At 35.2% G+C, this 16,477-nt stretch overlaps 2 protein-coding genes across 2 annotated transcripts; both read right to left on the minus strand.

The window, feature by feature from the left end:
* Positions 1-1,450: 1,450 nt before the first annotated feature.
* Positions 1,451-7,073, minus strand: LOC111984816 (glycerophosphodiester phosphodiesterase GDPDL3). Its single transcript, XM_065772548.1, has 8 exons — positions 6,749-7,073; positions 6,354-6,469; positions 5,713-6,214; positions 4,867-4,905; positions 4,431-4,715; positions 3,399-3,541; positions 2,428-2,911; positions 1,451-1,994 (listed from the first exon to the last, which is right to left on the minus strand). Exons 1-8 carry the CDS (start codon positions 7,062-7,064, stop codon positions 1,690-1,692), a joined length of 2,190 nt encoding a protein of 729 aa, XP_065628620.1. The 5' UTR covers positions 7,065-7,073; the 3' UTR covers positions 1,451-1,689.
* Positions 7,074-8,164: 1,091 nt separating this feature from the next.
* LOC112041120 (uncharacterized) lies at positions 8,165-9,137 on the minus strand. Its single transcript, XM_065772589.1, has 2 exons — positions 8,628-9,137; positions 8,165-8,400 (listed from the first exon to the last, which is right to left on the minus strand). Exons 1-2 carry the CDS (start codon positions 8,964-8,966, stop codon positions 8,335-8,337), a joined length of 405 nt encoding a protein of 134 aa, XP_065628661.1. The 5' UTR covers positions 8,967-9,137; the 3' UTR covers positions 8,165-8,334.
* Positions 9,138-16,477: the final 7,340 nt, after the last annotated feature.

Below are 16,477 nucleotides of genomic sequence, written 5' to 3' on the forward strand. Positions count from 1 at the left end.
AATGACTCCCCCCACCTCCCGCTGGTCTGGGATTCCCAAGAGAGGATCCCTCAGTGTTCAACTTAACCCATCCATGGCTCGGTCTTTCCCATCGAATCTGCTTAACAACGAGTTGAGATGGAGATTTTTGGGAAATAAGCACAATAGAAGAACTCCAAAGCTCTATGTACTACCTCTTTAGCTAGCATGGGATTGATTCTTTTGTTCTTGAAAACCACCTGATTCCTATTGTTCCAGACGGATCAAACAGTAATTGGAAACACAATTTTCCATGGAATTGGGAGCCGAGAATCTGTTTCTACACCAGCCTGACACAATGGACAAGTAACATCTGCCTCTTGATGCTAATCGCTCTTTAACTCCAATTGCTGATATGGCAACATTTCCATAGGAAGGTCTGAACCTAGGAAGGATTTTAAGATCCCATACCCAATTTCCGTGGAAAGGCTCAGGGGGGCCCAGCTCCGCTGCAAGCCTGTGAGCACTTTTAAGATCAAATTCTCCATGCTTTGCCCCCACCCAAGTCAGTCTGTCTTGGCTTCTTGAAGCTATCACAAACGGGATTGCTTGGAGCGCTTTCTTGCAATTCAGAGGAACAACGAATGGGATCAAGGACCAATTTCATCGCACGTTGTTCCATGATAATTGTTCTTTATTTTTTAGACATGCGAAATTTTAACCCTATATCCTTTATTCAACGACAAGTGAATTTACTAGTTAAACTAACTAATAACTAGAACCTACAATTTGGTCATTTGATCAAAGAATATTTGGAAATTGGAATATGCACAATGGACCTCATATAATTGAATTTTAAATTTTAAATTTGGCAGATTTTGACCTAATTTTACTGACAATAATTTCGGCATAACCATGAGAGATTATGATCAAATTAGTTGAGACATTATGGTCCTTGTCTAGGAATTGAATTTTGAACTTAAATGCATATTGATTTTTGGTGAGTTGACGATTTGGTGTGTTTTTGACTCTTGGCTAATGCAACTGACACTAATTTCGGCATTACACACTGATCAAATTAGCTTTTGCTCTTACCAAACGAGGCTTACACTAATTTTATTGATCCTTATCTATACGTTAGCGGCTCGCTGCTACAGCCAAATCATCCATTATTTCAGTAGAAGTGTGAACAGCTTACAGCTTCAATGGCGTGAAAACAATTGAAAGAGAAATTATTCATTCGTCCATTATTTCTTCTTTTCTTTTCTTTTTGGACATTCATCCATTGTTCATTTCTTGTATTTTTACCCGCTCTTCCTCTTTGCCTAAGAAAGTGCTTAAACAATTAGCCAGGGGTTGCAACTTGCATCCTTCCAAGCAATGTGAATCCTCGACTATGAAAAGTAGCAGCAGACCAACAGTTGAGAACAATCTGATGTTCCATGCATTTGCTTAATGCAGTCATTAACTCCACTACTTAAGTCATACACAATGCACACCAAAGAATAATTAATTATGTGTATATTTTACAACAAAACAGAAATACAAATTGCATACTCAGAATAAATCCATCATCACATCTAGGATCTACCTCTCAAGAATTTGTATTCTCAAATTACAAGGGGAAGAATGAACATACCTACAATGTTCAAAAAAGAAGAAAGAATTCACTGCTGTTTAGGAAAAATTTGGAACCAAATGCAGCAAAGAAGGGTGATCATGTTACAATTTTCAAACTAGAAAAAGAGCAGAAAGGAGCATTGCAAGATATGGTAGGAAGAAGCATGAAGCAATTTTAGACTGCCCATTCCGTGGAGTCGGAGCAATTGTTGTATTTCCACCACCTGGGCTGGAAGATGGTGCTGTCGTCGCTGAAACAGGTGGCATAGGTGGCTCCACCACATCACTTTCATTCAGGACAGGGTACGGAGCCTCAGCTGGTGGCAGGTACCCAGCAGTAATGACTTGCATGAGACTCCCAGCTTCAACAGGGGTCATATAAGAAGGTTTGTTTTTGCCCAATAAACATAGATTCCCTGCATTACATTAAAGTGTGTCATTGTATCAGTAACTAGAGACAAAGTTGAACAGCTCTATAGGACCATGCCAGGGGAGAAACAAAATGCTTCATAGGAAACAGAATTGAATCAATTGATTATGAAAAGTTCCTGGAGGATTTAAATGATAAGAGGCAAGATGAAATGAATGTCTGTTGGATGCAATATTGTATTAACATTTTTGTCCAGCAGCATTTTGTTACTGAGACCTGTGATTACAAAGCATTTATGTTCTAATAAGCATGCAAACGGTGGCCAGGTTGTTAATCTATTAATCTAGTGGTAGAGTTGTGTCAAAAATTTCTAGAAACCTAAGAATAAGGCCAATGCAATTCTTAGTTTTGGTGTTTAACATGTATTTCTGCATCATTTAAATTAAGAGAACCAATAAAAGTATCCTGTATCCACTTACTTTTGTATCTGGCAGCTGTCTTGGGGTAGTCAGTGATGACACCATCAACATTGGCTCCCGTGACATATGAGTTGATCTCCACAGTTGCATCTGAGAAGAAGTCCCATGCTTGAGACACAAACTCATTGCTGAAGATTTCAACATAAACAGGGAGTTTAAATGATTGTAGCTTCGATACAGTATCAGTAAGACCAGTAAGGAATGCATTATTTTCAGGAAAGACAGAGGATTTGCTGACAACCACAGCATGAGCAAACGTTTTAATATCCCCAACGGCTGAGTTTGCAGCATCACGAATATTCTCATCAACCTTGTATACAAGCTCATAATTCGTTTTGTCCTTGAATTGCTGTAGAACTGAGCTGTTAGTGGACTGAATCATGACTTTTAGTGCTACCTGTTTATCATAACTAGCTTTACTCAATGCATCCTTCACTGCCTGGATTACATCTAATCCCTCTTTCTCGGCAAGGTAGGCCGCATTCTGAAAGGAACAGAACATAATGAAATGGTGTCATCAACATAAATAGTCAAGTCAGGGTAAGAAGAATTTTTATGTCTCAATTGGCAATACTACATCCAAACATTCTTGACCAATATGAAACACAGTGGTTTCTGCATTGGCACCAGCATAACTTTTGAGAAGGAATGCATGGCAGTTAGTATCAACCTAAAGCAGAGTCATCAAGCATGACAGATCACACTCTATACAAGAGTGGACACCTACAAATGATTGACTAAGAATTTCGAGAGAAAACAACTGAAAATCATTGCTGACATACCTCACCCCTCTTCCTAACCCCCAAAAATTTGATAGAACAAAGAAAACACATGTTACACCAATAAAAATGTTCAGTCTGTAACAGGCATGATCTCTGATAAATTACTAATCATGGATTTCTGGTTTAAAATATCTTTTCTTATAAAGTTTTCTTAGCATCTAAAAAGATGCAGGCATAGCAAATACTCACCTCTATGCTGATCAAGACACCAGTAAGAGAGCCAGCTTTCTTTGACAAGGTCAGAAAGTCAGCCAGTGTTAGATATTTTCCAGCATTTTTGGACTTTGGATTCCGGAACAATCTGTAGCCTGCATAGGGGTTTGCTATGGACGCTGCAGGAATTTAGAAAAAAAAGTGCAGGGATGTTAAATATGATTCTAGGAGTAACTTTGCTATTCATTGCATTCACAAAAACAGAACAGCATATTCCAGTCAAATAACATAATCAAAATGCACCAGAAGATATAGAACAAGGAAAGCAGATGAATTGTCATGAGAAAGGGCCCTCTCAACACATAAGAATTTAGGATGTCTCAATTTATGTTCCCTCTCTAAGGTCCAAATATCTTTTCCAAAATGTTACAAAATCCCAAAAGTTTAAGTGAAAGATTTACATTTTCAGACTAAAGTTGACTAAATCAACCTGCAAAGTTGTATTAACATTTACTTCCTTTATATATATATATATATATATATGTTTGAAGTGGTGGAGGGGCGGGATTCGAACTTAGTCATCTCCATTAGAAACACCAAGAGAAGCCATTTGAACTAAATCCTAAAGGTCATTGGCAATAACAAGTACTTTCTGACTCTTCCTTGTACCCCTGAATTTCCTACATAGGTGTATGGTTCAACACTCCAGTAGTTCTCAAAGAGTTTACATAGAAAGTTTGGACATGTGGCTTACTACATTTACGCACCACGTAGTTGCATGGTCTATGTGATGACCCAAATCACTAATAAAATCAAGAAACAGTCATGCTCCAATTAATGAGAATAGTTATGAAAATATAGTTATAAGATATTTACCAGTGACATGTTAACCAATAACTAGAAGTTAGTAACAATTCCTTCAGTTATAATTTTGAAAGAAATTAGGTAGGATTTTTCTCTCTTATTAGTAATAACAAAAGCAGTGTTTGGCAAAAAAAAATTTAAATAACATTCTAAATATTACATTTGCACCACAGAACATGTAAATGACAACCAAATTCAACTTACGTGTCAAAGATTGAATCTGACTCCATGTCAGGCTAAAGGTAAATATTCCACTGCCAGACTTGATAGCTGAAATGCTTCTTGTGAGGTTGCTGAACATTGACTGAGCAACTGTTGTGCTATCTATCAGATTAATTGAGCTTAAGCAAAATGGAGTTCCGTCCTTTGCCAATTGAACTGGACAGTCAAGTATATCTACAAGATCTTCAATAGCTTTCATATATGCTAAGTCCGTACAACCAGGGTAATCTCCACTTGCTCCATATTTAGAGATAACCAAAGCCTTTGCTGTAGAACAAAAAGGTAAAAGAAAAAGGTCAACAATAATATTCTAAAAAATAATGTTGTCATAAAAATACAGTTAGACAAGCTCATCAATCAGTTACAAGCTGAAAAGAACCAAAGCTTTTATTAGAAGCAATATGCAATAGTGATATACCTTGTGCTGAAGCATTTTGACCTAGATGAGCAAAGCAATCTGCAATGTGAGAAGAGAAATCAGCATCTTGAAGAAATTATCTTTGAAATAAGCAGGCAATAATCTATCATAGATAAAATTAACTGATTATGTCTGAATTATCAAAACATTACTGTTAAATGAAATGCAACTAAAAGCAACGGTATTTTAATCCTTCAGTTCTTAAAATGTAATTGTGGCCTGTGACACACAAAAACATTTGCAAGTACTAAAAGAACAAAATCCAGTTTCACTTCTATAATAACCTGATCAAGGACCTCTGTATTAAAGGTAGTCCGAGGACTAGAAATGAAATTGAAAAGTCTTCAAAAATAATTGTGAGTTTTAGTAAATTAAAAAATACATATATTGATAAACTTCAACATCTCATGAAATGGTAGGATGAATCATGAATGAATCTATATGAAGCTAGAAATAGCAAGAATTTAGAAAAAAAAAATGCAGGAAAGTTGTTCAAGGTTATCTGGAGATGCACACTGATATTCACATGATTGCATGGATGAAGAGTAAATCAGTTCACATTGAATGTCCTAAAAGGTCAAGCACTGAGCAAAGGAGAAATCTATCAAGGAGTCCTGGTAGACAGACCCAAGGAAATTGGAATTAGAAGCTTTATTGATTTGATAATTAGAAATCTAATGCATCTGTCACAGGGTTCAGGTAGGCAGCACAACTTAAGATATTATGAAAACTTACATAACTCAAAACAGGTAGAGAAACTTTATACCGAACTATTACCATTAAGTTTTTAAGTATGCATGATAATTAGGTGAACACCATCTTTAAAAGGTGGAAAAAAAAAATTACCTATAGCCTCTGATGGAGTAATTGGGAAGTCGGCCAGCACACCATCAACAGAAAAGATGCCATTGTCAACGTAATTCAAGAACTCAGTTACGGGATCGTAACTATAATTGAAGCTAAATGGAACATCATTTGAAAAATCTGATACAAAAACCTCTAGCCCTTCTTTATGAGCATCCAAAACAACAGACGTATGAGGTAGTAAATAATTATTTGCATCTACAGGCCATATGTAAGACTTGGGAACCATAATTCCAGAGGCAAATGTCTTGATAAATGTAAGATTCTTTAAGAGAGAACCATAAGTCTGGTTGGTTGAAGGGTCAGTCTCATCTTGTCCTAGAAACCGGAAGACCAGTTTTGTCGTTTTTGGATTAAATCGTGCCGTAATACTTTTTAGGAAAGCAACCTCTGGTGATGAAATATAATTAACAATTACAGATTTTGATGTAGAAATTACAAAGCTTCTCATACTCAAATTGTGTTGCGTGAAGAATTGATCATGCTGCACAAGAATGAGAACAAAAACGTTGGTCAAAATGATAGCAGTTGGACCAGCTCCTACATGTTTAGAGAAACACCTTACCAAGAAGAAGAGGAGAGATCAATCAAATTTTAAGACAGAATTATAATCTTTTATTTACCTGAACGTTCAACCAGAAACCCGGTGGCTTAAATGTTGAAGCCACTTCTTGAACAGTGAGAATTGAGAAGCCATTGCCATCAAACTTATTAGTTCGAGAATAGACTCCTTGAGTTACTGGTTAGAAAAACAGAAAATACAACAAAAAAAAAAAAAATTCAAATAAGTAACAACAAAGCCTGATAGAAACTGTAAACAGTCATTTGAAGCAATATTTTAATGTTTACAATGCATTTTTAATCTCATATATCATTATAATAATAACTGTGGACAATTATGATATCCAACCATATGTAAAGAAAAATGTGGTATCAATCATTATATTCTGGTTCTCAAGACATCCATGTAGCCAACAGCAAATTCAAAGAAACAACATTTAAAACAACTCAGACTTACAGGCAACAGTCGATAGCTCCTTGATGGTGAAATCCACAGAAAACCATCCTTTGATAGGGACCCCATTAACCAGGTAATCCTTATTCCTTTTTTGGTAAATATCCGCAATGTCAGAATTGTTATTTATCAGGAGATCTGGCGCACAAATCCCAATTCCATCCTTTGTTAATTGAACATCACACCATAAGACCACATCGGGTACACTAACCATCACTGCCAAATTATATGCAAATGAAGTAGAACTAGGAAAAATCCCCGAAAATCCACCGTTTGCAATGACCTTAGGCGGATCACCTACAAGGCAAATCATATTCATTAGAAGATGAAGTCAAAAAATTGTTGGGTATACAGCCGTGAGTAAAAGCCCCACATGGATGAAAAAAAAAACTTGCGAAATTAATATAATGTATAATCGGGTCCAAATGTCCAATATCCCAAACCTATTTCCTTACACTTTGGGGTTAAGTAGTGTGTCACAAAAAACAACACTTTCTAAAATTTCTACAAAAAGGTCTAAAATAAAAATTCAGGAAATGTTTTTAGAAAACACTTTTCAAAAACACTATACCCCAAATCCAAATGCAATATCTGCATCATTTTCATTCTTTCTGTTTCTGAAATCAGAAAGATTATTCAAATTTCAACTTCCATGGTTTCAATTAATAACAAAACCACAATTAAAAGTTCACAAAAGGTAACCCAAAATAAAATTATAGCTTACAAGTTGAGATCATTAATGAACATGAGCACATTATATTGATGAAAATCCCAAAAAAAAAAAAAAAAAAAAAAAAAAAAAAAAAAAAAAAAAAAAAAAAAGGAAANAGTGTGTCTAGCACTGTCTTATTAATATCCCCACAATATTTGAGTTTGTCTTCATGCTCTTAACAGCATTGGTGCTTGTAATTTTGTGATAGCTAAACACCGGATCACCTTCACCATGTGTGGCTTATCCAGATTTCATTTAATCCTTTGCCAGAGGCTAAGAATATTTTGGCAATTCAACCGATGAGAATTACCTAGCACAATGGTTTGAAAAAAATAATAATACAATAAAATAAAATAAAATAAAATAAACAGCAGAATAAGAAGATTACACTGCTTCCACTTGATGAAAGACAGGCAGAAAATTGTGATGGTCATGCACAAATCTCTCTTTTCTTTGGTCAAGTCATGCACAAATCATTGCTCACACTTATTTGTCATTCATTGTTCTAAGACTGCAAAAACAGGAAAAACAGAAGCAACTCCTCAGATAAAAGTAACACATGCATCCAATGTAGTTTCATCGATGAAGAAGTTACAAAACAACGTTTGTTTGTGATGAGTGTAAGAGAGTGATGTGATCCTTACTATTACCACTTTTGTATTAAGTTCACTAAAGATTGGATGGGAATTTAGAAGTTGGAACCCCAGTAGAAAATAAACTCAGTAAATTAGCATCAAAGTTAATGCAAGATGAGCATTTTGTTGTATCGTTTTGATATCCAGAAAGTATGCCTGGGCATGTAACCCTATGAGAATTTATATTATACTGATACAATTGAGTATCTGGAATAGCCACAGCCGTTGATGCTGAAAACAAGCTAGTCATTAATCAAGAAGGCCACTCCATTTTCCCTTTTGAAGTTGTGTGTGGTATGATCAACCACCTATAAAGAGAGAGAGAGACATTAAAATAAATTCCCAAAAAGATAATTACATAGAACAGCACACATGCATATTTGTCATGTTTATATGCACAAGGCCTTCCCTGGTAGTGATTGATTAAAAAAAGGTTTCTGGCTGATCTCAAATCACTTCAATATTCCAGGGTAGCTTTGCAAATGCACCAAAAGGCATACATAAACTTAAGAACTAGTTTAGAGAGAGAGCTTACATTGGTGTTGCTCAATTCCAAGTTGTAGGAGTCAATTGTATCAGCCTTAAACAATGGTCCTGCATGCCATGTCCCTCGATTCAGCTTCAGAAACTTCGATCCCTCAACTCTGAAAGCACGGACACTCTCAACAGCCGGAGGCACGTAGAAATGACCACAACGAGACTGCACAATTTCATTGTTGCCGCCAGTGTCATCCTTAACTTCATAATCGTCCACAAGGAATGGCTTAGCAACCCCAAGATACCAAACATTACCACCAACTGAACCAAGGCATTGGGTCACACTTGCATGATGTGTGATTGTGGAGAACTTGAGTGGTCGGTTTTCAATGTGCATAATGTAAAACCTGTTATCGTAGTTATAACATCACAAATCCCTCTGAAAAGTTTTTATTAATGGAGATAAACTTGAATTTAGCTTTCTTAGAAAAAATTGTGAATTGTTTCCATATGATCATTTCTTTCGTTCTCTCTTTAAAATTGACAGCTTCTTAATTAGTTCTGTTATTTTACATTGAAAAATTTGATTTAGACTCCAAAAGTTTAAGCAGAAGATTGAAAAGCTAATTAATTTTAGAGTTTACTTGTTATAGATTACACAACTACAATAATTATCACAAAAAATCTAAAAGCAATAAAGATAACAAGAACTTTAAAAAGCGCACACTTAATTGATGACAAAGTGAAAAAAAAAAAAAAAAAAAAAAAATCCTTTCAAAAACTCTTCAAATTAAAATCCACTCCAAAATACCCAAACTCATAGGAAATTTACTGGAGAAGAAACAGTCACAATAAATTCTTTATGCAACTCCAGCAAATGACCCATTTGTCTCCTCATTGTAGTGGCCTCATAACTCTGGAGCCGATCTTTTGCTCGGCAGAATCTTTCATTCTTCAATGTCTTCAAACAACTTCTTATGCTAACTTTTGCCCAACTTTACAACATTTAAATACAATTCTTTTTGTAGGTTCTAGTTAGCTCAACTGATAAAGTCTCTGATGGTTGTATAAGAGATCTAAGGTTCAATCCCCGCCTACACCAAAAACTGATTGGTGTCTTGGTCTGACAATAAAGAACAATTATCAGGAGCGGACGCCATAAGTTGAAATTCTCTCCAAAAAAAAAAAATACAATTCTTTTTAACACATAATGTGTCTGATTTGGTTAGGCATTTTTGGAGCTTAGAAGAGTATTTTTAAAACCCAAAGCTCTATTTTGCAACACAACTCCTCGTAGGTTTTGTTTTTTTTTCCTCATTTTGTAACAGTTTATACACCCAATGTATCATATGAAATTTGTCAACACTAAATCAAAACACACATAAGTACTTGTTTATGTTTCAAACTAAAATTTTTGATTATAATATCTGTGGGGAATAAAAGGATCAGGCCCAAGTTAATGGGCCGAACACCCACGAGAGAACTGTTTCACATCCGAAGAGAAGGATGAATAGAATGCGAGGCCCAGATTGGAGCGGAATCCTCTGGGTAGAGGATCATCGCTTTCCGAGGAGGATATCTCCAGTCCGAGGAGGACATCTCCTGTCCGAGGAGGATATTTTACCCTGGTATGATAGCGGAGACTAACTGAGCAGGAGAAAAGCCTGGTTGATCGTCCGAGGAGCCCACCTGATCAAGATAAGCTCAAAGCACACTCAATAACGATAAGGATGAAGAAATATCTGAGGGGAAGGCTGCTGCCACCGTATTTAATGCATTGCAACAGCTTTTCTGGCCGCATTTATGTGGAGAAGACATCTGAACAGTGCTTCATGACCTACCGCCACTCACACAGAGATGAAAAGCAGCTGCCTGACGTGACAGGTACTTGAGCACGTNAAAGAAGGGGGCTATCAACTAACAAAGCTTGGCTAAATGCTTGCCAAGTGGAATAAACGGGGTCAACACCAAGGATAAGGCGCAATGCTCGGAGTTGTGGGTCCGAGTGAACAAAAATCTCTGACCTAAGCACAAAATTCAGGTCCCGAACATGTACTACTCTAAGGTCCGGCTTGAACCTTTTGCTCTCTGCACAGAAGTAACACAAAAGCTGGTTATTGATTACTTATTCAGATCAAAATCAAAGGAAGTTAAATAAAAGGCATTTGGTACCAACCAACATCGCGGGGTGAAAACGCACAAGGGAGCTCCTCGGCAAACCAGTTGTTGCTCACCCGTACAAAATCTCCAGCTGAATTTTTATTCAAATCAGGTAGGCAAGAAATAAGTCGTACCCTCACATCCCTAGTTTTCAAATAATAATCCGAGTTGATATTACCACACAAACTCTACATGAAATTAATGTCGTGATGATTAAGTTGCAACCCGAACAACTGATTCAACCTACTAACGCAACTCACCACCCGGTAAAAATTAGGAGGGAATTGTTTGGGACAGAGACCATAAAATCTAAGGGTACCTAGTATCAAGGGGTCAACTGGGAACCTAACCCCTCCCTCTAGAATAGCCATCAATGGAAAGAAAACTGTATTTACACCATGGCGCTTTCGGATGTCAATATCGCTCACATGACAATAGGAAATATCGACATCCCTAGGAACATTGTAGGTAGCCGTAAAACTAGCCAAAGTGGCCGCAGAAGAAAGGAGATTAGTGTAGCCCATTCTCTAAGCAAGGATTTTTAAAGAAAAGAAAGACTATGATTATTGTAGAATAGAGTGAAATAGAACAAACAGGAAGAAAAGGAGAAGGAACTTACTGTGGGCTCTAAGGAGGAAGGGTGTTCTGGGCTAAGAGGTGAACCATGAAAGCAGTATGCTCGGCAGAGTGAAAGTTTGGAGGATGAAGAATGCAAAAGTGAAGGAAAGAGTCAGAAGTGATTATTTATAAGGGTGAAAGGAGAAATAAGTAGCATTAAATAATCCATTGGCGGGAAACCTTACGAATTGCCACCTCAACTGCCACGCGCATGACGCCTCGGTTCTCGAACCGTCAGACAATAATGACGGCTAAGCCATTAGTCAAGTTTAACGCGTCTTTTGAGGGGCGCATTAATACATTCCTCAACCGCCGGATATTTACCCTTTTTGGCTTCCCGGGTGATCACTGCCTCTTGGGTTCCTTGATTCATCCCCGAGATTAGGGGATGAATCAAGGGGGGGCTAATGTATGGCACCCTGTACCCGAGCCCATTTGGGCTTGGAACTCTGATATGAAGATACGGCCTAAAAACCTGATCTCTTTCTACCCAGAAGCCCATCCCGAACCCACACAAGCTGCAGGCCCAAGTTTTGCCACCTCATCCTTACTCGACAATACTTTCCCAAGCAATGAAGAGAGAATGACGTTCAAACACGCCGTCCCTTACATGCTCGGCAGTGCCTCAGGGAACGTCGCTACCGAGAATATCTGCAGGAGTGGAAACCAAGTTCTAAGGCCACTCACACCACACTCCACTCCCACCTAACCACCCACGTATGATCAATGATATTGGACCTCTCATTGCACTAACCATGAAAATAATCATAGCCTCTCCACTAACTTAGGGCTATAAATATGAGAAGTTGAGGGAAGAATGGGGGTTGTTGAAAGGTTCTGAAAGAAACAGAGAGTAGACAGAAAAGAGCAAAACAGAGAGAGAGAGAGAGAGAGAGAGAGAGAGAGCTTCATTGAGTTTCTGTGCCTAGAACCCCACCCATAGTAGGAAATCCAAAACTCACGTTACAAATATATTGTGAGCCCAAGAGTGAATTGGCCCTTTAAGTCCACTTTGGGTGCACACAACAACCTACCATGTATTTATTTGATTTTTCTTATAAAAAAAAGTTAAAAAAAGAAAAGAAAAAAGAAACATGATATGTTGTGATCGGTAGAATAAAAAAAAATGTGGGACTAAGGATTTGTATTTATAATATTGAATATTTTTTTTTTTTGAGAAAGTTTTAACCTATGGCGTCTACTCCTAATAATAACTCTTTATCATCAGACCATAATACTAATCGGTTTTTGGTGTAGACGATGATTGAATTTCAGATCTCTTATTCAACCATCAGTGCTAATTGGAACCCACTATAATATTGAATATAATTGCATGCATGAGACATGTTAATGTATAAATTTAAAACTTTTATCATGCATTGCACGGGTTAACCACTAGTATTTCTAATACAAGTTACCAAGTGTTGTGTTGTAATTTACTTTTCTAATACAAGTTGCCAAGTGTTCTACTTATGTTTCATGGGTTAGATTAGTAGAATTTTTCATTCCCAATAGGCAAGAGGATCACATCTTTTGTCCCGTGTATATACAAATAGGACAAAACTTAGGTATGTTATGTTTCTTAGGTTCGCTTCTTAGGATTCAGTTATGTAACTACTTAACTAAAAAATACACTTCTATTCCATGAGAAAAAATCTACACGATAAAATTTTAAAAGGTGAATCTAAGGAACAACACCTAAGTATTGTACCTAAGTCTTGCCCATACAAATATATATTAGGTTGTAATTATGTTACATTTGATGCAATTTTTTTAATAATAGTAATATTAACCCCTTCAAATTATTTTATTACTTATTTATTTATTTATTTATTTATATGCTAAAAATTAACCCTTTCATCAATTTATTTTTTTATCAAGATGTAGGAAGTAGGGATGCGTGACTTGGTGGTTTAGCATAGATTAAGACAAATATATATATATATATATTCATATTAAGATGTAAATGAATCAAAACTATTTATGAATAAGTTGAGCTCAGTCAAGAGCCTTGTAACTTAATTAATAGTCACATTTTGGTATTTCCAATGAAAACATTCAAATTAAGTTCAAATCCCTCTCTTTTTCATTGTAAGTTGTAACTATTAAATTATCAAAAAGAATAAGTTGAGATCAACTTTGAAAAAAAAAACTTATTTATGTTCATTTATTTAGCAAATTAGTCAAATTGAAACTTAAGTTTAGGCAGTTTCAAAAAAAAAAAAAAAAAAACTTAAGTTTAGGCTCAACTATTAAACAAGTCAAGCACAAACGGTCAGACATGTTAAGTTCATGAGTACAAGGCCCAATTATAGTATTAAAATATTATATGTTTATATATTTACATATATAAACATATATTTATATAGACTTAGAGTCTGTTTGGGATCCGCTTATTTTGCTGAAATTGAAAACTTTTTACTGAAAGTTCTGTAAATAAAGATAAAAATTAGTTGAAATAGTATAGTGGGACTCATGAATAATACCAAAAAGTGCAATAGGACCTATTAATAGTAGTAAAAATAAGCTAAATAGTAAAATAAGTTAGCAAAAATAAGTGTTGCCAAACACACACTTAAAATTGAATAAGATATTAGATTATTATTTATAATTTATTAATAAATAGTAATTTATATTTTACATACTAAAAATAATTATTCAAGATTGGTAAATCTAATTTCTATAAGTTTATATATGAAAATCATTATATCTAATTAACTTAAATACCATAATTTTAGCTTAAAAAAATTAAATACAATTTAGTTATTAATTTTTAGCATAGATTTGTGAAAAGGTTAAAAAAAGTTGTAATTTTTACTATATATATTGGAAAAGAATGAGTTAAGCTAATCAAATAACTCACATATAGACAAATTAAAACTTGTTTGATAAAAAAAATGAACCAAATTTAAACATATAATATAATTTAGTAATGAAACCAAATTAAGCTCATATTCAAAATAAAATTAAATGAAGAATTGTAAACTTTTAAATAATGTTGAGCTTAATTTTTTTTTTTTTTTTTTTAAGAATAAAATACTTTCAGACTTTTATTCAAGGGGTTTTAAATCAGCCAAAATAACAACATCCAAAATCTGGTAGAACAAACTCTATCCAAACTTGTAAAGGGAATGAAAGCCTTGCTCTCTGAGCTAAGGCGTGTGCGTCTGCATTGCCTTGCCTATTGACATGAGAGAGAATAATTACGCTAATCTACAAGTAATAATATGATACTTAGAAATTGAGGATTAGAGCAGGTCATAAGGCATTGTACTTGTGGTTGCCGCTATCCAACCGCGGGAGAAGGTTCATCAAATGGATCCATGCATAGTAGTATACATATTAGGATTAAGATGTGAGAGCTAGGGAGGTACAAATATTAAAGATGTTGTCAACGCACAGCACATGATCAATTGCAAATGACAATTGGATATGTGTTAATTAAGCATCAATATCATTCGTAAATTAATAGAAATAATTTTTTTTTTTTTGAGAATAAAATACTTTCAGACTTTTATTCTAAGGGCTTTAAATCAGCCAAAATAACAGCATCTAAATCTGATGGAACAGACTCTATCCAAACTTGTAAAGGGAATGAAAGTCTCGCTCTTTGAGCTAAGGCGTGTGCGTCTGCATTGCCTTGACTATTGACATGAAAGAAAGAATAATTAGGCTAATTTATAAGTAATAATATGATACATAGAAATTGAGGATTAGAGCAGGTCATAAGGCATTGTACTTGTGGTTGCCGCTATCCAACCGCGGGAGAAGGTTCATCAAATGGATCCATGCATAGTAGTATACATATTAAGATTAAGATGTGAGAGCTAGGGAGGTACAAATATTAAAGATGTTGTCAACGCACAGCACATGATCAATTGCAAATGACAATTGGATATGTGTTAATTAAGCATCAATATCATTCGTAAATTAATAGAAATAAATGCCATATTATATTATATATGTGTTCCATTTTGAAGCTTATATATCATGAATGCATGAAGGATATGATATTATGAAATGACTTAAGCCATTGGATTCCCTTTCTCATTAAGCTACGAATTAATGTTATGTAGTATTCGTAAAGGCAACGGCGCCAGTTGTGTTTTTTTGGGTAAATAATGCAAATAATAACTGTACAATACAATACAATAGTAGTAAGTGGAAGTAATAGTATTTGGCATATGCCATAGTAATGAAAATGTGGTGTTTCAACCATCATCATCACCGTGTTTGACCAGGAATAGCCACCCACAAAGAGATATGAATATATATGAAAGGTTGCGTGGGAATCCCTTCGTTGGATTGGTTTAGTTTGGGTCTGAATTGAAACAAAAGGTTTAGCCTAGCTAGGTATATTCCTCTTCATCCGGCTTTTTTATTTGTTTATTCGGATTTGATTAAGCTAACCGAGACCTTGAATTGTGTACTTGTGTTTCATCACCACGTGTATATGCCACGGACTTTCAGGGTTTTGCTTTCTCATCATCCTTCTCTCTCGATCTCCTCACGTGCAAAACCCACCTATCTCATCAATTGTCAAGCACACCCTACTCCTTCCCTTTATTATTGCTTGTCCCCACACTGCCTTTTCAAATAAGTTTAGTAACATCATTTTTTTTGGCCATATTCGTGCTGTAACTTGTTGTGATTATTACATAATGTTTATAATATATAGTGAATTCATACCATGATGTTACTTCAATTACAATTTGTCATAATAAATAGTCAAAATAAAAAATTATAAATTATTTGTACCTTTTTTAACATTATTCTTTTAAATACTTTCTGGTTAATTGTTTGGGATGGATACGTACCTTAAGTTTCAATGTGTCCAAGTTTCTTGTGCCATTAATTTAGTACATGATCTATCTGTGACTTTATACGAAAAGAAGAGAGAGATATGTTTGTATGATAGGTCAATTCAACTCTAAGGCGTCATTTGGATTTTTACTGACCCTCAAATTTTGGAGCTAAGATTTGATTATTATTAATTGTTATTGTTATTTTTTACCCTTAAAAAATTACGAATTGCCAGATGAACATTTAATGGGGTAAGATTTTGATCACCCATCAATTTTATGTGTGTGACAATCTTGTCTACATTTTTTTTTTTTTTTTTTTTTTTTT

This window comes from Quercus suber, unplaced genomic scaffold (assembly GCF_002906115.3).
Source record: "Quercus suber isolate HL8 unplaced genomic scaffold, Cork oak 2.0 scaffold_60, whole genome shotgun sequence".
Lineage (NCBI taxonomy): Eukaryota > Viridiplantae > Streptophyta > Magnoliopsida > Fagales > Fagaceae > Quercus > Quercus suber.

Excerpts from the sequence above, each read along its gene's own strand:
- LOC111984816 (XM_065772548.1), bottom strand. The coding sequence starts at position 7,064 with ATGAATATGATTTGCCTTGTAGGTGATCCGCCTAAGGTCATTGCAAAC. Across the intron at positions 4,716-4,866 it reads TCAAAATGCTTCAGCACAAG|CAAAGGCTTTGGTTATCTCT; the intron begins GTATATCACTAT and ends TTTGTTCTACAG. Across the intron at positions 2,912-3,398 it reads GTGTCTTGATCAGCATAGAG|AATGCGGCCTACCTTGCCGA; the intron begins GTGAGTATTTGC and ends TGTTCCTTTCAG.
- LOC112041120 (XM_065772589.1), bottom strand. The coding sequence starts at position 8,966 with ATGCACATTGAAAACCGACCACTCAAGTTCTCCACAATCACACATCAT. Across the intron at positions 8,401-8,627 it reads TGGAATTGAGCAACACCAAT|GTGGTTGATCATACCACACA; the intron begins GTAAGCTCTCTC and ends CTCTCTTTATAG.